Source organism: Grus americana, chromosome 5, assembly GCF_028858705.1.
Source record: "Grus americana isolate bGruAme1 chromosome 5, bGruAme1.mat, whole genome shotgun sequence".
Taxonomy (NCBI): domain Eukaryota; kingdom Metazoa; phylum Chordata; class Aves; order Gruiformes; family Gruidae; genus Grus; species Grus americana.
In genome coordinates, this window is record NC_072856.1 from 31312077 (window position 1) to 31339885 (window position 27809).

The following is a 27809-nucleotide window of genomic DNA, read 5'->3' on the forward strand; positions in this document are numbered from 1 at the left end:
GTGATTGCCCTCGGGAAGTATGGGGTTGATGTCTTAGGAACACATATGGTCATGATTAATATCCTATGCATGTCCTACAGAGCTGTAGTGAAAATCCTTTTGTTGTTGGCCTAAAATAAACAGCATTGCATGATGGGAATAAAAGACCAATTTTCAAAGCTGGCTTAGACAGTTAGAGTGCTAAAACTACATTCAAACACTTTAATCCAGTGACTCATTTCTTTGTGTTTTTGAGAGATGGCGAATGCTTTTATCTTCTCATGATTTCCTTGGTGCAACGTCCGTGAATGACACAGTTACAGATATGTGCTACTCTGACAAAGTGAGGTTCATAGTTATAGGAATTTCTGGAGTGATGCTGTATTTGTAAATGATGCTATGGGTACATCTGCCATGTAATGCTCATTGCCGAAGTGAGGTAGCAGCACGGCAGGAGAATGGGAAACACAGAGGCTGTATCTGTGAGCAATGCTATAGACCAGGACAGTATCAGCAAACAAAGACACTATTAACTAAATAGGAAGAAGTCAGGATTAAGTGCTTTGTGCCTCTGAAGCTGCTATACCAGGGTTGGCACTATAAGTATACTTACAGTATATCCTTCCTGGGACCTTTCTGTTAATATCTGAATGGGCAAAACAACAAAAAATAACCTCTCTCTGCTAAGGATGATGCCCCAAGTACATCTGAACTCTCAGCAAGTGCTACAGATGGAACCAGAGTGCATCCAACTTTTTTGTTTTGCCTTTCAATCCTGAATCTTAATTAGTTCCCCACTGCTTTAGTACATGCACAACATTTTAATAGTCATAAGGACTTACTCCAATCCCTGTTGCCATTTCCACAATTCACTCTTTCATACCAGTAGCAATTCTTCCCCCCCCGTCCCCGTTCCCCCCCCCCCCATTTAGGAACAGCGTAAAGAAAACTAAATAGCCAAGCGTGTAGCTGTAGATTGATGAGGTTGTCACACCATTCTCTTCACCGTTTTCTTCCGACCTGCACTGTGCTCTAATAGATGGATGATTGCTGGGGGAGGGAGAGAGTTAGCAAATCCCACAGCCAGATGTTCAGGGATGGACAGAGCGACCTTCTCAAGGAACCCAGAGGAGTATAACTGTGTCCTTCTAAGGGAGAAGGACACTCAGGTGCCTCCGGCTGCCCGTGTTTATCTCTCTTTTCAAAAGGAGCACGAATGGGCTCAGCATGGCTGCAAGGATGGATGTTTCTCAGTGCATCGGGGGAAATGACCAGTCATCCGTCTCTTCACTGTGGAGTCTGCCTGCAGCCATCAATCTTGTAGCCCAGCACGGCAGCTCCTTTGGCTTAGTTTGGCTCAACGTTAGATGAACAAAGGGAAATGAAAGCTGAGCAGGGGGAAAGGAGAGAAGAGCAACTATTCTCTATTTCACTTTGTTTTCCCCTTGCATAGCTATCTCTCCCTCTTCCCCATTATCATCTATTTTCACTGTGTTTTGTAAGGTGAGGAAAGGGCCCAGAATGTATATTTTCAGGATCTAGGAGTTTACAGCGTTTCTCTGTTAGCAGAGAGGAGAAAGGAGAGAGATATTGAAAAGACATAATTCAAGGCCCAGAGCTTCCATTTTTCAGACTTTGCTGTGGCAGTTTTCAGAACAAGCCTGCCATAGTTAAGCTGCAGTAGGCAAGGAGAAGGAATAAAATAGCTTTCCTCCATCTTGCAGTTTTCCTCTCATGGTCTTCCTGATTCCTTCCTCAATACCACTTTAGTGTTTTCAGGTGTGTACTTCATCTCTCCATTCCTATTCTATTCAAAAAGCAATCAACAGAGCCACATGATGGGGCTTTCTGGAGAAAGGTATGTACTGACGTCCAGAGCTGTGATGGCAGCTCCTGTCAGCAATCGCAAGCTCGCTTGAGTCAAGCCTGCGTGATGCAACAGTGCTGGGGCTGCAGAGGCTTTGCACAAGCTGCCTCAGCCCATCCAGCACTCGTGATTCCTACTGTGAAACTGGAGGTCACGCCAGTATCTTCATTGCAGTTGGTATGCAGCCCATCAGAATAAAAAAAACATTCAGATATGTCTGCTTGTACACTTAGCACAGAACTGACCGATTTCAGCTCGGAACTCAGATGGGCCAGTTTTGCCTGAAATACTCAGATTTGATGTACTTTGAGCCAAGCTGGAAGGAAAAGAGGTGTGTGAATTCACTCCCTACTGGACTCCCATGGCTAGGGTCTGCTTTTTTCTATGGTGAGCTGTAATGTGGTTGCTTATTCTGTTTTCCCCTAAAATTCTTGCCTCTGAATATCATAGCAGAACATATTTGACTTATTTTGTAGAAGGCTTATTTCAAGATAGCATTGTTCCCCTTAGCAATGCTCCACTGTGGTGTTTGATTGATGTATTTAAAAAGCCATGTGATTGCATTTACTTTTTAATTTTCCTGGTTGACCTCAATGATCTAAACATCAAGTCTGAAAGAACCAGGCTGCCCTGCAGAACTGTGGTGGGAGATTTCTCTCTCCCACTTTTTGCTGTAGGCAAAGAACTGAGATCTCCCAGGCATACACAAAGCTTATTAGGAGATTCAAGGCCCAACTAAGCACTGAGATGGAGCAAGGGAACTCTGTAAAAGCAGATATTGGACACAGAGATGTCTGAGGAATCTTTACCTGCTTCCAACCCAAATGTGCCATCTGGAGTGAATAGACTTATGCCAAGGTGGGGAAAATTTATACCATCATGGGTTTAAAGGGCTGCTTTGCAGTTTGTGCTGAGGGATTTTTTTTTTTTTTTAAACAATAAACCTAAAGTATAAACCCTCAGGAAAATATTTGTTTAATGAAAACCAGTTTATCCTCCCTCACATCTTGCATGTACGGGCTTTATAAGTGGGCACAAGACCTTTCTGAGTGGGGATATTCAGGGAATTCTGTCATATTTTCTCTACAAAACAGATAGCATCCTTTTCCAACCTGTGCATTTAATTGTGCCCCTTTTGAACGAATGGTCATATTTTCTGCCGCTACCCATTTTGCCTCCCTGCAAATTTTGCAGAAGACAAATCTTGTTCATGTTGTCATGAGACAGCCTACCCCAGATGGCACATCTGTGTCTCGGGATGCCCTCTGGCTGGCCTGTTGGCAGGCATTCCCGTGGCTTTGAAGGTCACCTTGTTTACACCTTGCCTTTTTCCCCCTCCCTGTTCAGAGTCTTGCTGAGCCTGCAGGCTGGGCTTCACCATCTGCATTTTCTCTGGTGCCATTAATCTTCCTGTTTACCATTCTGTTATTAATTCTAGAGTTCACCTTTTTGTCTAAACGCTTTATAGGCCTCTTGGAATTTCTTACCTTTTTGTGGCAAGAGATCTGAGCATCTCAGTAGATGATTTGCTTTGTTCTTTCCCATTTCTGAAAGGATACCTACTAGCATCTCATGCCAATTTTCTATTACAAGCCTTCCTTCTTATAATAACATTTTTCAATTATATAGCTTCATGTGTCAGATGCAGCTTACTGTATGAGTAAATATTATCCTCATTCCTTGGAATTTGTGAATTGGCCATTGAAATCTGGTATCTGTGGAAACAGTCTCACTTTTTCAAGTTTTTTCTTGGCTGGAAAAACCTGGCTTTGTGAAAAACTGTAAGAACACCTTGCATTTTTGGTGCATTTTATTGAATGCCTGAATGCTTATGAATATTAAACAAGCCCTACCAAACCCCAGAGGATAGATGAAGACTATCTCCATTTGACAGACGATGGAAAAGCAGAGGGTACCTTTGTTAGAATTTGGCCCAAAACCACATGGTGAGACAGCAGCCATGCCAAGGGCAGCCTCTAGGATAATTGTTCCCTATCCCATCCTAAAATCATCGCCACTTTGCTGTGGCCTTTCTGTTCTTCAGTCGTTTATGCAGGTTTGGTATTTATTGAGCCAGCACTGCTTTCGCGTGGCTGACTTCTTCAGACACCGTGCCACACAAATGTGGCCTGCCTGGGTTGCAGAGCACCATCTTCCCGCAAGTGGGAGCTTTGCAGATGGAGATGCAGGATCAGGACTGGGACATCTGTAATCTGGCTGAGCGGTGCTAATAAGCCCTGCTGCATCTTTGCTGATGCCTTCAGAGCTGACTGGGTGTCTCTGCCTGCTCCCCAGCGCTTTGGGTTTTAGAAGGGCCTCATTAAGGGAGTTGCCACATCATGCCACATCATGTGCGCGTGTGGAGGCAGCCAGAGCTGAGCACCGCACTCAAGCAAATAACCCCCCTCGGTCCGGAGCACAAGAAAGTGCAGAGCAGGCTCCCAAGAATCATTGCAGGACTCAGCTTGGCTTTGGCAGGTTTATCAGCTCTGGCTTAGTGCCGGCTCTGCTAGGCCCGTACTGAATTAATTGGGATGCTTGTGCACTGCATTTGAGAGATAACTGCATTACAGAGATTTATCTGTTACTGAAGGTATCCCCTCCACTGTCCTCGATAAGGAAGAGGAGAAGCTATGCAGAATCTCACAGAATTTGCAGCAAGGTTACAGCATGGCTGGTTTTACGCATGATTTATGGATGAGTTTGCATTTGGTACGAGTGGTTGTATTCAGTGCTGTCACATATAGAAATAGTACAGTTGATTGCAGTGGAGGTCCACTCCCTGTTACCATTTGCAGAGTAGGCAGCGGCGGGGGTGACTGGTGTTTGCTGGTGGCTGTCTGGTTACTGGACAATAATCAGATTCCGGTTCTTCTGATGGGTCAAAAGGCCCATCCATCTGTGTGAGTGTATCTATATGACCACTTGCAGATAGATAGGCCGAATTACTCTCTTACTCCAAAGAGGCCAGAAGCTCTGTTAGGGTGATGCAAAGCCCAAAGGAATAGACTTTGTACTCAGGAATTTTCTCTAAATTGTTGGAGTTACCCAGCCTCCATCCCTCAATATTGCCTATAGTGTTGCCTGCTGCTCTGTTGCAAAACCTCTGGTGCAGTGTGAGCCCATCTAGAACGCAAATGCAAGAGTGACCAGAACACAAATGAGTGCTAGAATAATGTTATTGAATGGAGATATTCCTTTATGATTTGAGCCCTGAGGGTAGTTACCTGATCCAGCATTTAGCCTGATATTGTAATTTGGCAGTCTTTGAGAAGCGGGTACAGTATATTATATGTGACAATGATTTATATCTGTGCTGAGAAATAAATCTGTAAAGAACTTCCAAGAGACAACCGACAGGAGGGCTGTTTTTTTTTATTGAGAGATTTTATAGAGGCATTCTAGTCTGCCAAAGAAATACAGCTGCTTGTAAAGTCCACATTCTGATGATGGGTTAAACTAAACAATGCTTAACCTTATGTTTGAGGGCCTCTGCTGTTTCCTGCAGCCTTATTTCTCCCTCCTGTTGTGTTGTAGCCTCCTGGGACGTATTTTAGCTAGGGGCTGATGGAAGCTTTCCATTGGATCCTGGTCTTAAAATTCAAAGTTATCCTCTGATTTTTCCGCAGTTTACGCCCAGGCTGAAGAGTGAAAGCGTACCGTCTCCCCATATCATAGCTTCCTCTGTCTTCTTCCATACCTTCACTTTCTCCTCCTGCTGCCCCCCAACCTTACCGCAATACTAGCAACTTTGCAGGAAGAGATGCTAGGGAGACATTAGGTTTTTTCAGTCTCCCAGTGCTTCCTAGAGGAAACCTCAGTGGTGCCTAAAATTTGCAACAAGTGTTTACTAGGATTCATTTCAGAGCTTTACAGGATCCCATGGGCCCAGCCTGAAGAGGAGTTTTCACTTAATGGCAGATAGTCCTCCAAACTATTTTTTCCACACAAAATGGTTTGTTCTGAGGAAACAAATACTCTCTTGTTTTCAAGTAGTCTTGCTTCTAAAACTGGTTTATCATTCTCTTTGACTGGATTCTTGTAAACCATGACCCTGTTTACCTTGAGAGTGCAATAATATCCGTGAGGCTTGAGGGTGGAATTGGTGGGGGAGACAAAGAATTGCTGGAGTAGCCTCACAATCTCCAGTACAGCCATGGCTTTATTGTGTCTGGCTTGGATTAAAAATAAAGTGAATTTGATGTTTACTAGTCTCTAGGGGCATTTGTTTGTCTTTATGGACTCATTGTGAGAGTCTGTGTTATCAGTAGTCTGGTCTCAGGGGAGACCCAGGGCTGGGCTGGCAGGAGGTCCTGTGGACTAGGGTTGGAGATGGTTGTTAGTGTAGAACTGGCACTGCCAAATTTGCTACGGATGGCTGCGGAACTGCAGCAGTGTTGGGAGAATAGGCTGGGATAGCAGGGACCATGGAAGGTCAGGATTAAAGCCTAACAGCAATACCATGAGCATCAGCCCCTGGGGTAGCAGGAGATGGTGCAGCGAAAGAAGGGTTTTGAAGATCCAGATCTGCAGGAGTGAAGATCTGTGCTGCTCTGTGCTGGCAGAGGCATGCTTATGAAAGAAAAGCTTGTGGAGCCCTGCCCTTAGTATACCTGGTTCTGGTCACTGCTGTGAATGCATCCATTCCAAGGACGGTAACAAATCACTGTACTGGCCATGAACATAACAAGCAAGCAAGCAAACAAGCTAAGGAGAGTCTGGTTGTGCACGCACAGAAAAGCTACAAAATCCAGCTATTCACGTAAGGCATTGTCTCCTCTTTCTTTCTTAAGGGATTCCATCCCCCCTGCCCCCACCCTTTGCACTCTAACGCTATATTTGTGCCTTGGAGATGTGGAGATGAGCGTATGATGGATGGATGGATGCTGCTTGTCTGGGTTTTTCACCACCATTTCCCCTGGGGCACTCTGTCTGCTGGCAGAGAGCACCATCCCAAAAGATGGTATCTTTTGCAAACTCGACAGCTAACAGACAGCTTCTCTCTCTGCATATTTCCCCAAAGAAGAGCAGGCTTAATCTGGTTTTTATATGGCATATTTCATTATAATCTTTTTGACTTCCCATGTTCCCAATACGCCATCATAAATAAAACGCTGGGGGTGGGAACAGCAGAGATGCTGAGGCTTCACACTCTTGTGACACTGATAGATTCTCATTTTAAACTGTCATGGGATTTAATTGCTTGCTGAGCCACTGCACTGCACTTTCAGACACATCCTGCCACATCCTCTTAATGAGCTTAGTGACTGCATTCACTCAGCAGTAGTTCTGTTTGCTGTGAATTAGGTGGCTTTTTTAGACCACCTATATGATTTTAAAGAGGTAGTGGTTATTAAGGTAATATCCTTGGATTCATCCATCTTAAACAGCACTTTATGGACTCTTAATATATGTGCCAGTTTCCTCTGGCACATTTTATGTTCCAAAAAACCAGCACCAAGAAACAAAAACGCAAGAATCTATGTGCAAAGTCGGTGTTTGTCTAAGAGGGTTTTTGGAAGCTGGGTTGCTTTGGTTTGCATAGTAGCTGTCTCTGGCGTGATAGATCATGCTGGAACTCACCCAATAAGTATCTCTGTTCCCAATTAGAACTGGAAATGGAGCTGCTTACGAGTGCACAGAGATGATGGCTTGGGTGGCAGCTGCTACTGTGGAGATGGAAATGATCCATTGTAAAACAAATACATTGCACTGTATAGAAAAAGGGATGGTTGTTTTTAATTTATGTTTCAAAGAGACACTGAAAAGTTGCTTAGCTCCCAACGCGTTGTAAACCAAATGTAGCATATTAAAGGACAGGAATTTGCAGCTATTTTGGTGAATCAAAACTTGAAAAAGCCCACCATTTTGTAGGATTTGTGAAAATGTGCTTCTTTTGGAGGCAGCAGTTCAATAGAAAACAGATACAGGCATGATGCTGGCATGGGTACTCGTTCAGATTCTACCACTGCGGTCTAAGGACCTTCATAAATAGAGAGGTTGCTGCACTGAGCTGGTAAGCAGAAATAACCACGTTAATTTAATCGCTATGAAAGGGGCTCTGCCAAGTTAAGAAACATAAATTTTAATTATATGCACACACACATATTTGAATTATAATATATGCACAATATTTAGCTGTGCACCAACAATACCATGGTTTATTAAAACAGGAAGAATTCTTAAATAACAATTTATTTTTCATTGATGATTTTAGTTGATTTGACACTTCCATTTTGTATGGTTCTGCTATTTCCTGTCCCTCCTACACTAACCAGGTGCTATTGCATTTGCAATATTAACCAAAAGGAAATTTATCTACAAACCATCTTAAAAATTTTATATAAAATAGTAAGCTTTTAGTTATAGTGCTTTTACTAGTAGTTATTACTTGTAATAAAGATTATGTTCTCTGAAATTGCAATGTCTGAAAAAGAGCTTGTGATACAAACTAGGAGTTACAATAGAAAGAATTCAGAACAATTAGCGGCTAGCAAATGTTATTACCTATATTTAAAAAGGATTTGGATGTGATTCAAGGATTTAAAGACCCATAAATTCTACATGAACATTTGAGAAATTGATTGAAAGGGTAATTAGGTATAAGCAGTAAAGCACCTGGGAAATGATGATATAGGAGGTTCTGAATACTTCCCCCCCCCCCACCAAGGAAGAGCACATCTCACTACTTTCTTAAAATTGTTTACATGATATGTGAAGGACTAATAGATAAGAGGGTTGACAATTCACTTAGACTTTCTGAAGACCTTTGGTATCTACGAGGCCTCCAAAGAGAAACAAAGCATTGTCTTGGATGGAAACTTTTAGAATAAAAAATGAAACAAAGACCAAAACGAAACAAAGAGCTTTCATTATAGAAAAAGGCTAACGGCTGGTGCATCAAGGTTTGGTGTTTGGTCCCGTGCTGTGTAATATAGTCATGAACAAGTTGGAGAGAGGGAGTACCTTGTAAACCTCAAAGATTTGCACACAAAACAAAGTTTTTTAGAGCCATTGTGGGCAGGGAGGTCTGTGCGGGCCTTCCTGGGGAGGTCTGAATGTGCTTGGTGAATGGCTGGTGGGATGGACATGTAAATTTGTCACCTGTGTGTTGAAAACTTCACTTATTGAAGTTCTTGTCCCTGTTACAAGGTTCCTAATTCTGCTTAGTATGCAGCTTGGACACTGCTAAGACACGGGACACTGCCTGAGGGGTAATATAAAGAATATTGTAATGTATTTCTTTAAATGAGGAATGTAGCTTCATCTGATAACATCAGGTGCCATATCGGTCCATTTTGGGAAGATTATTGAAGGAACTTCAAAGAGGTCTGACAGGACAAAGTCATATGGAAAACTTCCCACAGCAGAGTAATAGAAAACATTGTGAAAGTTTATCCTCAAAAGGAGAGGAATAAAAAGAAATGACAAAAAAGTTTGGTCAGGAACTTCTGTTTTCCCTGTGTCATAGCAAGAACAAGCAGGCAAGTAATAAGTAAAGTGAAACACTCCTTCTTTCAAACCATAGTTTAACTGTTGAACTCACTCAGGTGGGAAAACACCGAGAGCAAAAGTGTATCAAAATTCAGAAAGAGCTGGGCTATTCTCTGTGTTTCCAGAACAGCCAGATTTAGGATAACTGGAAGTGAAACTGCATTAGCCTTCAGGCCTGACCTGTTAGAGATCAGGATGAAATATAATATTAGGGTAGATTATTTTCTTTGCTTTTCTCCCCTGAAAGACTTTTATACTTTCTTCTGCAGCATCCGATGCGATTGCATAGTATAGCACAACAAATATCAAAGCAAACAGAGGCAAGCGTGGGGTCCCAGCTTAATTTCTCAGACCTAGAACAGTCTCCCTCTGGCCTTGTTTGAAGCTTCTAACACCGGCTGGTGCCTTCACAGGGAGGACGGTGGGTGGAAGGGACCCCACCTTGCTTCCAAAGAGCAGTTCCCGTGGTCTGGGGGAAGCCTTGATCTCTCACATGAAAACTACATTTCAGGCACTGAGTTGGCTTCTCGGTTTTCTTTAGGGTACCGGCCTAAGGGAAAAATAGACTTTTCTAGCTCTTGTGGGAAAATCCTGGAGAGTTAAATAGGAAAGAGTGGTTTGGAAACATAATTTCCTGTCTTCATTACTGTATCCTTTACAGACTAGCCATCTTCCAGGAAGGATTGAATTAGTTACAAAGATTTAATTCATTACTAAGAGGTTGTCTTTGGGCCTTTGTAGGTTTTTATACTGTAAACTTTACATTCCAGATAGGATAGCGTCTGCCATTTCCCACTTTCTAGAGCTACTTAGGAGTGAAAATGGACTCCTAGAAGCTACCGGCAGAGAAGAAAATGAAGGAGTTGAATAGCAGTCAGCTTAGCGGGCAGATGGGAGGCAGCTGCCCTGAGTTTCTTTTCACCAGATTTCCTGCTTGCTAACTTAACTTCTCAGTGACTTGATCTCCCCATCAGTAAACTGGGACTAAAAGTGTTACCTCACACCGCCTTGTCAGTGGGATGTTAAATTTAATAATTAAAAAATGCTCTGAGAGTTTTGGATGAAAAGTCTCCTGGAGTGTTGCTGGTGGGAAGTAGCAGCGCCACACAAAACAAATATGTCTATTAAAGACAGCTGCCAGTTTTGGACCTTAAAGCCTACCTTTCCCTCTGACTTAATGTTCAATATCTCTGGAACAAACAGGAAGCAGTTTTACTTTCATATACGTTCTACTTATCCCTCACCCCTTCCTTGCTCATTCCCTTTTCTAATGCATTCGTTTGCTGAGCATATTGGTATCCAGAGACAGGCATAGCACGTCAGAGTGAAGACTTGTTTGCTTACGATGCCCTTGAGCTTGCTTGAAGCTTCTTCTCTTGCTGAATGTATGAGGACCCCTTGGGTTTTGCAGTCCCACAAGGTTCTAAATACAGAGCAAATGCCCTTTTGCACCTAAGCATGGAACTCTGAAACCAAGTCAAGCCCACAGCCAGAGATGATTACGGAGGTTCCTTAGTGGCTTTAGATTCAAGTGTCAGGATTTGGACATAAATCAAGTCTAAAATCCCTTCTTTCTATTGAAATGTTTGGATTTAGCATCCGGAGGGAGGTACTAGGCGTTCATACAGGGAAATTCAATCTGTATGATTCTCTGTTGACTTCTTGGCCTTTTTTATAGCTCAAGTAAGGGAGAAGTTGGGGAAGGTGGCATAATGGGGTGGGTGCGCAGAGCTTAATGCTGAAAACAGAGGCCTGATTGAATAGACCTCCTTGTGGTGAGAAGGGGGATCAATTCACAGTTGACCCCATCCCATTGTGTGGGTTGTCCTGGGAGTTTCCTTTGAAAATCTCAGTGGTTTGGGTTTTCTGCATGGTTTGTAGTCAGCCTTTCCCCCCATGAATAGAATAGCTTTTGCTGGAATTTTTGCTGGATTTTCTGTGGTTATTGGCTGAGCAATGCTCTCTCACTTCAGAAGACTTGAGCAAGCATGTTGGGGAAGCGCTGATCGGGGACCCTGAATCATTTGCTGGCTTAGAGTTTTTCGTATACAGAAAAAACATATTCCTGGGATGCAATTGCCCCCAAGAAACAGATTATACTTTACTGTCCAAGGTGGAAGTGTTCATTCATTATTTGGATTGCAGGAGTGATTTGGAACTTTATAAACACATGAATTTCTGCCCTGCGGAGTTTACAACTCATGGTCATAGAAATGCAAGGAGCTTCAGGCAGACTGGGGAACACAACACAGTCCTAACAGATGAGAAGGGGACAGAGCTATGAAATAAGGACACCAGATGCTGATTTGTGAGCGTCGCTCCTGTACGTTATTACTTTATAAATCTATTGGCCTAGAGGAAGGAATTCGTTTTAGAAGGGAGGGAGTACTTGAGAAATCCACACCTTGGCATTATCAGGTAAAGAGACATTCATGATGTCTCCCTGCCATGGGGCTGCTCTGAATGAACCCCTGCGTGAGGGGGGTAGAGGTCAGGATCTACAAGTTAAAACCGAATTCTTCCCCAGGTGTATTTTAACATCTTGCTAAAATTAACATGCTGTATTTGCCCGTCTGCTGCACTGCCTCATAACCTAGTGGCAGCATTCGGAAGGGGAATAAGGCTCTGTTCCTTCACTCATACGGCAAGTTGCACCAAGCTTCCTCATAAACCCGCTCTGTCCCAGGCCTGCCCCGAGCCAGCCTGCGGCTCTTCCTGCAGCGGCTGGGGGTCATCCTGTTTTACGGGCTAGATCCTGCACTCATAGCTGGGCTGACTGGTGTTTCTTCATTGGTGCAGGCCCATTTAAAACAAACTGAAGATTTTATCTAGTCAATATTACATGAAAATTCAAGACACTTCCCTTTGTTTTTTCAGTTTAAGTTCTCAGCACTGACCCCACACACTAGATTTCTGCTTCCCCATGTGTGGAATATGCCCTGGTGTAGGAGAATGCTCCTTGAAGCTCTGCTGTAGAAACCGTGCCAGGTGCTAAATAGTACTAAGCTACTTTTCTACTTCAGGAGATCAGATCTTCATATTTGTTATTTCAGTATCTTAGAAAGCCCTGGGTTTGTACTTTATTTGAAGCATAGGGAGTTTACATAACTATTTCCCCATTTATTTCCTCCTGATACGATATACCCAGCCTTTTTTTCCTGTAAGCAGAGTGATTGAAAAGATACCAGGTTTTCAGTAAGATAGAAATGAATCCTATATGGAGATCCTTAGCGGTTAAAAGAAGAACGTGAAGAACTCTTCTTCAAGAAGGAAACAAGCTTGAAAGTCTGTCAGTCTTCTGCTTGTCATCTCTGTCCTTCTGCTTGTCAGCTGTCTGGGGGAGAAACATACAGTCAGTGTGTTTTGTTTTTCAGAAGTTGATCTGCCTCTGAAGAAAGATGGGTTCACCTCAGAAAGTACAACTCTGGAAGCCTTGCTGCGTGGAGAGGGAATAGAGAAAAAAACGGACACTAAAGAGGAAGACACTATACAAGAAATCCAGGTAAAGGAGACCCCCATGCCCTGACAGCAGGGTTGGATTTTACAACTTGTCTCTAAGCCTAGCAGCTTTTGTCCTGTGGCAGGACAGTGCATCTGTTGATAGTTGTGTCATTCTACTGTCAAAATGTTATCAAACCATTGTGCTACACTGTGATGCTCAAAATGAACTCAGGATCTCGCACGCTTCTCCTGTCACAAGAATCTTGGTCATTTGGCTGTGTTCTGCACTGCTCTTGTGTTGGAATTTGTTTTGCAGCACTATGAGACGATTACATATAAAACTGACAAGCAGAGATGGGTCCCAATCATAAACTGAATGTTAGTGCCTCATATTTAAAGTGAATTTGGACATGGATTTGAATTTGGATTCATAGCTGCTGACTGTAGACAAAAAAGTGTCATCGCCTTGCCTGTTTTTTTTTTTTAATATTGAGAAGCCTTCAGGAAGTATACAAGCAAAATAAATAATTAAAAATATTCTAATCTTAATTATCTCAGTTATTATTAGTAATGCAGATATGAGAAATATTGCCTCTTCACACGCTCTATGGTTTGAAAGTTATTTGTCAAGATTCCATTTCATCCTTTAACGATTAAAAGTAGAAACACATTTGTGGGTCTGTCATAGAAGGAATCCAGCTAATATAAAGGGTTCTTATATAAGGGCATGTCACTTTATAAAGACATCTTAAATCGCTTGGAAAGCGGACCTCTGCCCGGGGAGCAGCAGCACATCTTTGGTGATGCTAAAACACTATTGTGTTATGAGTCCATTAGTGATTTTTTAGTAAGAGCCATGGGCAACGTGTCAAACTTGGTAATTTTGGCTGAGATACAACATGTTGCATCTATACCTAAAACTAGTAAAAATTTGAGTGGGCAGCCTCATGCCAAATGAAACAGAAGAGCGTGGGGGTCAAATCTATATTACTTGGAGCTCAGTCCTACTGGTCTATTTGCTAGAAATTTCACACTTGTAAGGGAAACAAATTTATGTCTCCCGTTCCCAGTTAGACAGGCAAAGGAGCACCATCAAAGAGGAAGCATCCCGTGCTCATGGAGTGGGAAAAAGCTCGGCATGAGCTTTTTTTTCTGTGTTTCCTTCCTCCGTAGTGTATCTGGGTCTATTAAGCTGAGAGCCCTAAAGCTCCGTTTATACCTGCTTCCAAGGTCACAAGAAGTCATGGTGCAGCATCCTTATGAGATCACCAAGTGCCTTTGGATGTTGCTGTGTGATCTGAGCTCCCAAATCATCCCCAGCAGCAGTCCAAGGAAAGAGACTTCAGAGATGGTGGAACTGACACAGGTCTGGGCATTGCAGAGCAGGGAGGGGGTGCAATAATATACAAAAAATTTTCAGCTAAGTGCTGTAGCTGTGACCTGTCATCTGGATGCACGTTTCATCAGAACAGATGCAAAAGGCATGTCTTGCTGTTGTTTCTTATGCAAGCACAGCTTATCTGGATTCAGCCTGTACAATGATTGCCGAAGCCAGCTTTCAGTGTGTGCTTAGGCACCTGGCAGCTAGGCTGTACCGGATCAAAATCACCGTCAGTGCCTTTTATCCATATGATAAATAAGAGAATGCAAATCTCTCTTTTGTTCCTTTGCATGCTCTTCTGTGCCATAACTTGAAAGGGTCCAGCCTCAGTGGTGGTGGGAATGAGCAGGTGGGATAGACATAGTTGTAATTCCCACCTAAGTACAAGTCACTTACCACCCTTTCAAACTCATGCTATCTGTCAGGAGAAGACGACTTGGGGCTTAGCTGCACTGAAGTACACTGGGCTGGGAAACTGTTTTAGAAAGACAGAATAGAAAAAAAAAAAAGTTACTTTGCTAAAAAGAGTAGGGGTTGCCCCTGCTCAATACATGCAGTCATTGGGACCTGCTGTACGGCTAGTATTTAACAGGGTTGAGGATTTTGCCCTGCAGTAAATTGGTATTGAACGTGTGCCTCCATCGTTTGCTGGAGAAGGCTCAGAATAGCCTTTTGACCATGCATCAGAAAGGCTATGCCCCTTCTACCAAGAAGTAAAGTCATTACCCTGGCAGTGTCACCAAATTCACACTTGGTTACTTTTTATCTCTTTCTTAAATTGATGCTGCAATTTTAAATGAAGAAAGTGGTTTGCAATATTTCTCTTAACTGCTCTTGTGTAGTGTTGTTGTAAACTAGCTCCTTCCCCTCCCACATACGGTATGGTTGCAGCCTTCTCTTTTTTTGGAGATACTTTAAGATATGAATCACTGTGAAAATATAAACTCATATCAGTAAAGTTGCATATTTTCTTACATAGCACTAGTGTCCTTGTGTACAACGTTTTCTGAGTGCTCTAGTTTTCTAAGATGAAGTCAATTAATGTATGCAATTGCATGAATTTTGAAGAAACATTTTATGTATGTAGAACTGGAACTTGCTTAACTTTTCCACCCTCTAGTATTTAGTACTCTAGTATTATGTGAAATTGTATTTCATGATGGTCTGACTTCATTAATAGCCTCCTGAGATTTAAAAATAAAAGGAGCAAAAATCAGATGAAGACTTGCCTCTACCATGTTCTAAAAGTTATTTGGACTTTTTAAAAGGGACACTGTCAATATATTAGTCTTAAATATTTAGCTGATAAATTAAGAATAAATTTCTATAGTTGGTCTTACAAATACAGACTTTTTAAAAGTGAAATTTCTGTTGTATTCTTTCCCACAAATTCAGAATTCGGTGCTTGAGATATGTAGGAAGGAGAAAAAGCAACTGTGATTTGCTCCTTTTCTCCCTCTGCTGGCACTCAAATAGCTGTTAAGTAGAAATTATAGCGAAGGGACAAACAGAGTAAAAGACTGAAAAACGTCCCCATTGGTTTAAAAAGTCACTGATTTGAATTTGCATCATGGCTGCATGTTGTAATTTAAATGAATGGTGGCATGGCAAAGATAAGTTAGTGATTCCAGATTAGTCCTGTACGAAATGGCACCACACCATGAATGGCAGGAGTGGCTGGGGCCCATTTCTGTATTTCTAGCAGATGTGCCATGGGTTGAGGGGATTTGACTCATTTCATTTCATTTCATTAGTGTTGTGATGGTTTGTCTTGTCTTTCTCTGTACGATGTCTGACATCCAACTTGTGCATATTTTCAGGGTGGCCAGCCTGTGTTTGGTTCTATAGAGGTCAGATTTCAAAAAATCAAGATAGAAAGATTGAAATCCCCTGGCCTGGGCATCTCACAGTTATGAGATGATGGATTATTGTTCCTATTAAATAATTAATTGAAGGAACTATTGCTATTGTTCCTATTAACTTCAATGAAGCGTGTACTTCCTCAGCATTCTCATGCAGCAAGACCCCTGCTTCCAGACCACAGACTTGTACCTGTGGTGTGAGCCCTGAAAAATGTTACTTTCTAGATTGACTAAACGTGCTGGGATTTTCTCTATTTTTGCTAAACAAAGAAAATTCTCAGCTGCCAAGGAGAAAAACACCGATTTCTGTCTTCTTAAAGTGCATTCTCAACATTAGAGGAAAACGAAACAATTTAAAGTGCAAGAAACCAAAATTAAAAAAATCATGCAAACAATTTCCCAGACAGGGCCTGCAGTCATGCATACTAATGCTTGTCTCGTCTTGGGATATTGGTGCTCAGTGATGCCACTGTTATTTCTTAGGAACCTTTTTTTTTGTAGTTGACTGATATCAGTGGTATTTTTTAATACGAACTCCCTGGAGAACGGAGGGTGGAAGGGAAAGCAAATTTTGCTTTAGTGGAAAGAAGTAGGGGTTCTGGGATCGGATTTGGCATTATACCATTAATCAACTGTAATTTAATAACCTGCAGTCTCTGTGGTAAAGAGCAGCAGTTGGTTGTATGTGTCATCTTCTTTTCTTCTAACCATTCTTATTTATTGTTCAACCACAGAGGGTTTTAGAAAATGATGAAAATGCAGATGAAGTGAATGAGGAAGAGGATTTGGAAGAAGATATTCCAAAACGAAAGAACAGGCCTAGAGGACGGGTAGGTGGAGACTTTACTGGAATGGAAAGGAAGGAAGCAAACCTCTGCTTTCTAGTGTGTATTTGTCATGTGTATGGTACATGCAAAGTGTATATCCATTGATATATGATAGTGGTAACACTGTAGATAATTTTCAGTCATATGGTCGAAAATTTTTTAATATTTTTTTTGGTTTATTTTTGTGAATTACCAAGAGAAAAGACTTTTGAGAGTAAAAATTTGGGGTAAATTTATATTTTAGTGTTGTATGTGCAATTGTAATGTAAACTGTAATAATTCTGATGACATCCTGCTATTACAATGCTCTCACTTTAAAACATTTACTAATTACAGAAAAGCAACAAATTTAGTCATGACAGCCAAAAAAAAAAAAATTAATAAAAGTAACTTGAACTGTATTAATACATTTTGCAGCTTTCTCCAAGGTAGCACTTTGTGGCTGATACTGGCCCTCTTGAGCCCATGGCAAATCTTCCATTTGCTTCAAATGGGCAATATTTTATCCTTAGCGGAGTCTGTGTCCCTTCTCTTACCTAAGATGTCTTTTCACAATTTCAGCAGGCCACCAGTTAAGTAATGAGGCCAACATTTTAAAACTTGCAATCAACATTTTCAATTGTGGCCCCATAAGCTAGGCATCTAAATAAACGTGAACACAGTTCTCAGAAGTTTCAAGCATTTTCATCTCTCTTTGGCTCCGGCACATGCTGCAGGGGCACAGGAGCTACGGAAGTACCTTTGGATGTGTTTGTAGGAGTCAAGCAAGAAGGGCCACATTTTAGGCCAAATGAGCAGGATATAAGAGCTTTTGAATGAGAGAGACACATGAAACCACATTGAATACTTGCAATGTACTTATGCATCAGATCCTCTCTTTTGGTTTCTTCTGTTGTTGTGTTGTTTCAGTTTTCTGCTCCTCTTTATTTTGGAGCTTAAGTCCTTTAATATAAGATCAAAGCACTTTAATAATTGGATAAGTATATATTTCACCTTCCTTATTCTCAAAATCACCTGAACCAGTTTCTTTCTTTCTTTCTTTCTTAGCCAAAGACCCCCACCTGGAAAAAAATTTTCCAGAAAAATGTAAGTTTCAGAAAATTTGTATGAACCAGTAACCAAAACCAGGAGTTAGAATCGATACATGCACACAAGCTTGACTGTAGCGATCAACTAATATTCCAGGCTAACAACTCTTTTCTAATAAGTTGCTGTCACATAAATTGCGCATGCTGGTTAGGGTGAGTGAAAGAGAGTGAATAGGTAAAAGAAGTATACTGCTCAGGAGAAGGGAATTTGCTGTATTCATATATCCCAGGCCGACACAAGCCAAGTCCTGAAGTTACTGTTATGTGCAAAGTTTTACTCCCCTGTTTAGGAAACTTTCAGAATAACTCTATTACCTTTTCTCTGCTACTATAGGGAAAGGAGTTGGACGTGTCCCATTCATTTTGAAGCATAAATGTACATCTTTTCTGCCCTAGAACCAGTTCCCTATTAAGTACAGGAGCAGCAGGATCTCTTGCCTTTTTCTTGCAGCTAATTCCTGCTCTGCTAGTGCCCTGGCTTCATTCAGTGCAAAAAAAAAAAAAAAGAAGTCTGAAGAGTGCCAAATACTTTGAGCAATTTTCATTTTTATTTGATGGCATCAATAACCAAAGCAAAATGTGGTATAAATTAGGATTTCGAAATTAGGGCCAGATTCCCTAGCTGTTGAAAACTGGTAAGCCTGCATTGCAGCCTGAATTGCGTCTGGTCACGAGTGTTTTGCCACTCTTCAAGCAGCCCGTTTCTAATGTGAGCCTGAGCCAGTGCAGGGAATCGGGACCAAGGATTTGAAATTAGGGGACATGAAAGCTGGGCAGCACTTTGTTTCTGGGAAGGAGTTGGTGAGGGTATTTTTAGAGGGCAGAAGAGGGGAAGGACATGCATAGGAAACTAGATCCTGCAGAGCGTGGCCTTTGGGGATTGAGAGAAGGAGTGAGAAGGGCTGACAGCATCGATGCAGGATTAATGCGACAGAATTACTGCTCTGGACTTTCCAAATTGCACATGACCCTTCCTTTCCCTACAGCATGATTTTATTTTTAATCCTGGACTCTCCATCTGTCCCTCTGGCTACTCTCTCCGGCTGCTTCAGGGCTGCTTCAAGGCTGCTGTGCCATGGCTTCCAGGCCTCACACGTCAAGTCTCGTAGTCTTTGCTGCATCCCATCAGGAGAACGAAGGCAGTCACGGACGACTGATTCCAACAGACCGGAGTGCCGACAGCAGGCACGGGGCACTCGGTTTCCTGCCTCCGGGGCAGCTACTCGGTTTACTACCCCCTCAAGGCTGGCCCCTGAAATTGTGGGAGCATTAGGAAGGACACTGAAGGCCGAAGAGGTGGATTTACGGAAGGACCTTTTTAGTATCTTTGCTGGACAGGGAGAATGTGGGTAGGAGCTGGGGAGGATAGTTTGCTAGAAGATGTGAGAGGAATGCAGCTGCACCTGTACAGATTGTCTGCTTGTCAGCTAAATATCCCATGGGACAATTTCAAAGGCACTAAAGACATTTAGGAACCCAAGTCCCATTGAAAGTCATTGACTTGAAAAATCTCCCCCTGTGTGTTCAGTGCATGAAAAAGTATATCTGACGTGCGGTCATGACATGAATGCTGTACCCTTGCGTTTCTGTAGAGAACGGTTTGAAGGGAAACAGCTGGCTGTAAGACTAGCGAAACTCCGAGCAACAGACCTTAAATTACCATCCTATTCTGAAAGGTGCCTATGTAAAAATAGTACCTTCTTACTCAACAGATCCGTTCTCAGTGTGTAAACAGAGTCAGACCTACTGACTGGTGACAAAAATAAGACTTTACAGCTTTTTCACAGCCCTGAAAAGCCAATGCAGCTGGTAGGATAGGGAAATTGGATCCTAATCCAGGTACCAGCAGAAATCTTTATTAAGGGCCAATCACGTGTCTCTGTGAAGACCCTCTGATGAGCTGAGGGTTGTATAGGGGCTGCTGTGGACCGAAATTCAGCTTGCAGCACATTTTGCAGTAGTGAGGGAAGAAAGGAACTAGCCTGGGATTGATTTCATAGCCCAGAGGGGGTTTACAGAGCTGGCAGTCAGAGAGAAAATATTGCAGACTAGTAAGATGATTTTATGTGATATGGTCAGCAAAGTAGCTTCCACCAAACAGTTGTTGCTGGGGCCTCTTCCAGGGTGAAACTGCTTTTCAGTTCACCCTTACAAATCTCACTCTGCACGTGTGTGCTGATCTGCGCAGAGGTCTTTGCAGAAGGCAGAGCTATACTTGTCGTACCTAATAGTATTTACCCCATCCAGACAACTGCAAATCCACATCTTTCCTTCAGGACTGTGTTAAGAGTTAGGCCTGAGCAATGCCAGGGAAATAATGTGTGAAGTTTTTATAAATCCCCGTTTTGACAAACTGTGGCAGGCCAGTGTAAAACTGTTCCTTGTTCCTTCTCTTTAGATGTCTGATGGAATGCAGCTCGAATAGTGCTAGTCCAGTCCCAAATGCATAGAAGAGGGACAGAGCTCATATGACCCTTTTGTGTCTGGGGCACTAATGTTCTCAGAATTTCTACATCTTCTCTAGCTTTACTTGGTGAAGGTCTGTCCCTTTCTTATTTTCACATGCAAAAGCTCGAAGGATTTGAGTCAGGTGGCCTTGACTAGGGTGAGAAACATCAACAGTTTAATAAGAGGAGCAGCAGAAACAATTTTGTTGCTTTTACCCAGGAATAGAGTAGCTGGCAGAATTAAGGAAGGGCTATCTAGTCATCCACCTGCAGGTCACTTCCTCAGATAAAGATCAAGTCAAAAATTATTGTCATCTACACACTGTCCATTAGTGAACATGAAGGAATTGAATGCCTTGGCTCAGTTCCCAGTTCCACATCATAGCCTCCACCATTGGACAAATATCAACTCTCCCCTTGTTGGCATCTCAGCTGAGAAGGGTCAGGACCAAGTAGCTTTGATGCTGAATTCCACTCTTACCCCTGGAGCGCAGGACAGAGCAGTCTGTGCTGTGGAGAAACAGAGCTTTTCCGTTTCCAGGGCCGCCAACTTGGTATGTTGTAGAAACACAGAACTGCAGAGAGACCTTTCTGGGTAGTTCCCATTCTCTGTTACTGCAGGTAGCCATATTACCTAATCTTTTCCACTAACTGGCCAAAGCTCCGTTTTATAATTAGCCATGGCATCTTTGTCCCAGGCGGCCATTTCAAAACATTGCTTTTCAGCTAGAAAACAAAACAAACCAAACAACCCCCCTTTGAAAATATTAAAGGAAATAATTTTACCTCTGTTTTATTTGGGGGCTGATTTCTGGCTGATTTAATGGTTATATTTATCCTCTAACACCTGTTCATCTATTCATTCATTCATATTCAGTTAAGCAAGGTATTTGAACATCTTCAGAAATGAATGTGTGATGATACTCGACTGAATATGTGCTGGCAGTGACCTACTGCTATGGATGAACAGTTTGGGTTATCTGTGGAGGGGATCTCCACTGCATTACAAGGTCCATTAACATAGTGCATATCTTAGGAGATGAAGGGTCAAGCCCACCCTTGACAAACCTGTATGGAAGCTGAGGATTTGTTTAGTTTATATTGCACATTTTTCATAGGAGGGTGAGGGACACAAGGAGACCTGAGGGGCGATGGAATAATGTTAACATTCCTCTTGTCCTTGCAGGCTCGGGGATCTGGAGGTGGCAGGAGACGGAATGATGCTGCCTCCCAGGATGATCATGACAAACCCTATGTTTGTGACAGTAAGTAGCACCCAGACAGCTGATTCTGCTTCCAGCCTGGTCCTACCAGCTCAGTGCACTCAGGGCTTCATCTCTTCCCTTCCAGCAAAATATTCTGCTGCTCTCTGACCTGCATGTTTACCACCTGCTGCTGCTGCTGCTCTTGGTGTTTTTGCATGAAGGAAATAAAATTAAGTCCTCGGCAAGACTCCACTTCCCTTTGCCCTATAATAAATCATCTCTTATATTTTCTTTCTCTTTCTCCTTCTCTTTTTCTGGCTTCTCTGCCTTTTGTCTTCCTTTCCCCCATGTAAGATTCACCCTCTATTTCTTTCTCTGTTTCAGATAGTTACAAACAAAAGCATAACTCAAAAATCTCCGACAAAGGTACTTCACCCTTGTTGTATCTCTTCATATATTTGGGGATTCTCTTTCCTTCAGTCCTTTTAAAATCTCACTGGGCTAAATTCTGAAGATCTTATTCTCATCCCTCGGTCAGAAAGTACTCTTGCGGCATCCTCAGGAGTTGAGCCCTCCTAAGAAACAAACACAACTGGATTGCTTTGTTTTCATACATATTCCCTTTGAATATGGCCATGCTGTTTGACATCTCACAGTGGGACTGCAGCTGAAGTAAGACATTGCCCCAGCTGAAAAATTATACCAGAGCCCAATGCCCAAACTGAAGGATACCAGAGTCCTAGTATGAGGAAGGAATCCAATATTTGATACACAATGTATTTTTTTTTTTTTTACAGTCTAGTCCTTGGTGCTTTCCTTCTTCTTCTGATATTCTTTTTTCCTTCACTATGTCATTTCTGTGAAGGGCACTTATCTTACCCACGTACTTTTGAGGTCTCCTATCTTAAGGCTTACTGTAGAGTGTACATGCAATAATAATTTGTGCTACTGCGTGCCTTCTATCTTACAAGACAACAGCCCAGCAAAAGTTAATAGAAGTAGGAGAATAGCAGGAGGTCTTCATGTCTGTGATCCAAAAATGTTTGGTGGTTTTGAGGATATTTAGAACGCCCCTTTCTCCACTCTTTACCTATCTTGCAATGTTACTGACCTTAAAAGACCAAGCGTTACTATGTCAATCTATAGGGGTATTTTCCTGCTTATTTTAAAAACATGAAGAAATAAGGAGCATGCACAGTACATAAGAACTATATTCCATGTGATCAAATCATATTCTTTTATGGTGATACCATGTGACCCTGCACAGCACTGTGATGGACATGTTGGGTATTTTGCTTCAGCAAGGTGAATATTCTAAGGGCAATGAGTAGAAATGGGAAGACTTGCACATGAATGGGAGTGTCTGAACACATGATCAAGGAGGAAGAGCTCTTTAGGACATGAAGAGTCAGGAGATTTCCACTGTGGTTAAATAGCTGTCCTTGTGTGTTGGAAGAACTAAAATGTGTCTTCTAAGACTTCTCTGGGAGCCCAGTATGTATTCTTGCTGAAATCCACAGCTTTCCTCTGGTGATATATACATAAGTGTCTTTATCTCTTTTCTGGAACATCCTTCTAAATCCAAGGACACTTGTCAGTGGTAGTTGTTTTGAACATAATGGCTCTTTGTTCTCTGATCTTCCTTTGCTTTTGGATCTTACAGAGAACTCGCAACACGCATAGTACTGATTTGCACAGAGTAGATAGATAAAACATCTAAGATATCAAAGCAGGCAGCAGCAATCTGGGCTGAAGTCAAGGCTCCAGTACATTGTTGTACTGATGGAATTTTGCCTTGGCTTACATTTTGGAGCATAAATTTCCTCTTTGGTTTTGGAAATATAAACTTTCCTATTTCATTTGGCTGATACCTTTCATTTTTAGGAAACTTATAGTTAGAGGTGAGTCATAAGGAGTTTTGGAATCCAGACTTTACACATTGACTCCTCCTTTTCCATTGTAGATAGCTGAGAAAAGAGTTATATGGTAGCAGAACTCTTTTACCTGACTGTGGAGCAGAAGGAAAGAACTGTCCCAATTGTAATGCCATCATCCTGAAGTAATATCCTGCCCTTGTTAACTTTCTGTAGAAATATTACATAAAATTCATTGTGAATAATTGTCCTAAGTTGAGGCCTCTTTCCTGCTTGGGTGGATTTCTTGAATCCATTTTTTCTTTGAATGAAAAATATTTGCTAAATATTTTTATAGATTAATCTAATTGTGGTAGGTTAGACATTGGTTTGCATTACTCCATGTGCAGATGTTTTGGGCAGATAGTCTTGTTTTACATGGAAACATGCAGGTCAAAAATAGTGAATCTGTTTCCTGTTTGGGAAAACATGATTCCCATAATCACGTTATTGGTATAAATAATTACCTTAATAGGTTGACACTTTTTCTGCATATCTCCAGGTTGCTTTTTCTGCAAATGTTCTGATATTTGAGTTTGGAAAGTGACCACAAAGAAGAAAGCATAAGCATATCTAAACCAAATTAATTTTCTTAAACTGCATGGGGACAAAAAATGGTTTGTGGTGAAGAACTACTCTGCTCCTTTTTCATAGTTGCACATTCATATTTTTGGGAAACAAGAATATATCACTTCATTTTATCAGTAATAAAAAGGTTATGGGAAAAAAACTAGTCTGTGTGTCAGTAAGATGATGCGAGAGCAGTACCCAGCTGACACTGCCCCTTGTGTTGGAAGGTGGCAATGTTATTTCTGAAAAGGCCTGCCTTTTTTGGAAGATGCATTCAGCTACACGCCGATATTAAACCTGATCCCAATATTAAAACTGACTGGAAATATGGAATTTCTGTATGGAGGAAGATATTCAAAGCTCAAAATGTTTTGTCATCCTGTGTTTTTAAGAAAAGGTGGTTGATTGCTTGTTTTGTGGAATGAAATATTCTGAAATACTTCAGTTGATTTTATTGAGCATATACTGTACCAGAAGTTCAGAATAAAATGTTTGGCCATGCAGAGCATTGATGAAATTGCGAACATAATCATGAAATGCATTGCTTCATCAAATCAGCAAGTGGAAAACTAGTTGGTCAGATTTTCAAGCAGTTGCATTGGATAGTGTTGCACCTTGAGCTCCCTTGGGATAAACGCTTGGATAATGAAAGTGGCAGGGGAGTGTGGTCTGAGATGGGTATAGGTTGGAAATGGTAACATAGCCAAATGGGTCACCAGACCCAAACATAGCTTGAATACCTGGCTAGGAGATGGAGCAGGTGCCTTAAAGGATAGTGAAAAGTAGGGCTTGAGAAGGAAACCAAAGCCTCTGATGTAAAGCAAGAGAAGTGGAAGATACACCACCACAGCTATTCACAATAAACTGGGCATGTGATTTTTAAAGGAGGGACAGAGTGAATTAATACTGACGTATGTAATAGGAATTGATGTCATGTTGCTGTCAAATGATCAGCTGGGAAACCATTAGTTCTACCACAGCAGTCGTCTTAAAAATTGTTCTACTATTTTCATATTGTTTATTATATATTATTTACTATTAAAAAAAAGGAAAAAAAGCTTCTCTGAAGTTTTATCTAGAAACTTGTATTCTGGTTTAAAAGTTTCAATCAGTTGTAGCACCTGAGCTTCATGACTCCAGATGTCTACTTCCTTTAGCCAGAGTGGTTAGTTTGTGGTGAATCTCTACAAGTTATTAACTTTCCTGCTGTCCATCCTCATTTGTCGGCTTTCATTCTTCTCATGTTCCCACAGAGACTTACCTATGTACATTCTTCCACCTAGGTTGTTTAGTAAACTTTAGTAAAAAAGTTTTCAGTGCAAGACGCTCCTCTCCAGTGCTATGTCATGTTTCAGTGGCAAAGGAGTTTTCATCCTTGTCCACCACCATGTGAGTTCATACTTAATATACCATTTGCTATAGTGTCTTGTTCCTTCCCTGTTCAACCTGTTTCTACTGAGACATTGTCATTTTTAGTTTCCTCATTATACTGCTTTGTCCTGTTTATACTGTATTTTATTTATTTATAGTAGGTATCATATTAATATTTACTGTTAGCAAGAATTCTTTGAGTAGTGAAGCTCATATGATATGTTTTTATTATTATTCCAATATTTTCACCGGCAATCAGTTCTCTGCATGTTTGATTCTTTCACTCTCTATTCTACCCTCCAAATTAATGATAAAAACAGAGGCAAGCATTGGGCCCAAAATGGACTCTTTCAGGTGCTTGAAGATGCAGAAAGGTGCCTTGTGAAGTTTTCAAAAAAATTAGGCTCCTAATTCTCACTAATTTCAACTGGAGGTAGACTCCTAAACTGTTTTCCCTGAATATCACACTAAGTGCCTGTCTGCTTGTGTTGTGGCCTACACATCATGTAAGGTTTGGTCCCTAACTGGGCACTTTCAACTTGACTTTGAACTACTAATAGTTATTCAGAACTTGGTTTTGTTTTTAAAAATGCTCGACCCTACATCCAAATCATTGTAGCTTGAAACATCTTCCTGCTTTTTCTGTAAGTTCATCATCCAGCAGGGCATTGACATTTCATTATTGTGAGGTTATTTTTTTTTCTTTCCCATTCCCTTTCTCCACTAAACATATTATAGGCTCTACCAACAAGAGGCTGGAGTCTTCAGGTAGTTTAAGTGATATAAGATGAACAGATTCTACTGAGTTTCAGTGGATACCAAAGATCTCTCTCTTTTAGTTTCCTTAGAAAATCCCAGTTAAATGTTATATTGTTCTAGCATGACTTGCCAAATGCAATTCCTTGAGGCCTATTCTTTAGGAATTATTTTATTGTATATGTTCACAAAGTGATGGCTTTAGTAATTACCTTATTAACTTCACCTCCCTTCTTTCCCATCTCCTTGAAATGAACCTGATCCTGTCATACTCATTTTAACAAACATCTCACTGATTCTCTGGAAGGTTTGCTAGAATACAACAGGTCTACAAGATAAATCATGATTTAGCTTGATTTTTACCAGTTCTCTGAGACTTAATCTGTTACCTTAATTCTTAGTCACTATGAATGAGTCCAATGCTACTAACTGCTGCTTCTTAGGACAGACCTTTGGTTAAATATCACAATGACAAGCTGATTTGAAAATGCTTTGATTATAGCATTATGTTTTTACATGCTTCTCATAAATCTCCATCATGACTTCAGCGTCTCTTTAAACTATTAGTAGTTTAAGCCCTAAATCATCTCCTGGTATTATCCTTTCTAGTGAATCCCTAAGTAGTTAATAAGCAATAAGATCTAGAATAAGATGATTGTTCAGATGAACCCAGCAAACAACTCTCCCACCATAGCTGCTACACTTGGCATTCATTGACAACATTATTGGTAGAAAAGCCAAGAGTAGAGAGGCAAGGACACTTCTTTTTTTTTTTTTAAATCTTGAATAACACAGGTCTGGAGTATAGTACGTGGTAAGAGGGGAACAAAGTTGAGTCTGATAGTTGAATGTTTTCTGGTCATATAGGCTACCTGTTTTCTCCCTTGCTCCTGCTAGCAATTCATTTATTGAAATGTGGGCACATATATTGTTGACCTGTGCGTATTTTGTGCTGGCGTTCAACATTCCTGTGATCTTAATACAGCACGTAGATTCTAGGACTTACCCTCTGGGAGCACGGAAGCAAGGGCTATTTACTACCTACAAGAAAACCCCCAATGAAATGGGTTACTAAATAGCTGCTCTAATACTAGTGGTGTATAGTGTGACAGTACTGATCAAAGAGGGACAAACGTAATGCCTTTCCATCAGTGGAGGTGAAAATACACTGTTAGCATTTGAGATCTCTAGATGTGCCAGAGTGTGGATGGACATAACTGCAACAGGGGAGATTATATTACCAAACCAGTGCAAAACAAGGAATGTTTTTTTTGGAGTAGAGCAAATGATGGGAGAGGAAGGTAGCTTTGAGGAATGACTGCCTGCCAGCAGTTAAGATGTAGTGTTTGACAGAGCCCACCTGAGAAGAAAGAACAGGAGGCAAAGGAGAAAAGCAAAGAAAGACAACGATTCAGGGCAAGATTCAGTGACCCAAAAAAAAAAAAAAGCATGTCCTCCCCCAATTTCCTCTTTCCTCTAAAAATATGGATTGTTTCCTTCTGTCTCATACTGGTGACAGATTGTGCAAAATGTATGTGGAGAGCTGGCTGGAACATAGCTCACAGCCTGCCAAGGACCAAATGTGTAACAATTTCAAAACGACAGCAA

The 27809-nt window shown here is 41.4% G+C and overlaps 1 protein-coding gene across 7 annotated transcripts in view; it reads left to right on the forward strand.

Annotated features, from left to right (window-relative positions):
* Positions 1-27809, forward strand: part of DPF3 (double PHD fingers 3) — a 167264-nt gene that overhangs the window by 91215 nt on the left and 48240 nt on the right. For 6 of the 7 annotated variants that reach the window (XR_008577371.1, XR_008577370.1, XM_054827528.1 and 3 more), the window contains exons 4-7: positions 12715-12842; positions 16759-16854; positions 17899-17937; positions 21573-21651. Coding sequence is in view for 4 of the 7 variants with exons in the window: in XM_054827528.1 (XP_054683503.1) it covers positions 12715-12842; positions 16759-16854; positions 17899-17937; positions 21573-21651 (342 nt within the window). In the remaining 3 variants the exon portion in view is untranslated. The remainder of the gene's footprint in view (positions 1-12714; positions 12843-16758; positions 16855-17898; positions 17938-21572; positions 21652-27809) is intronic. The other variant, XR_008577372.1, reaches the window with a different exon arrangement.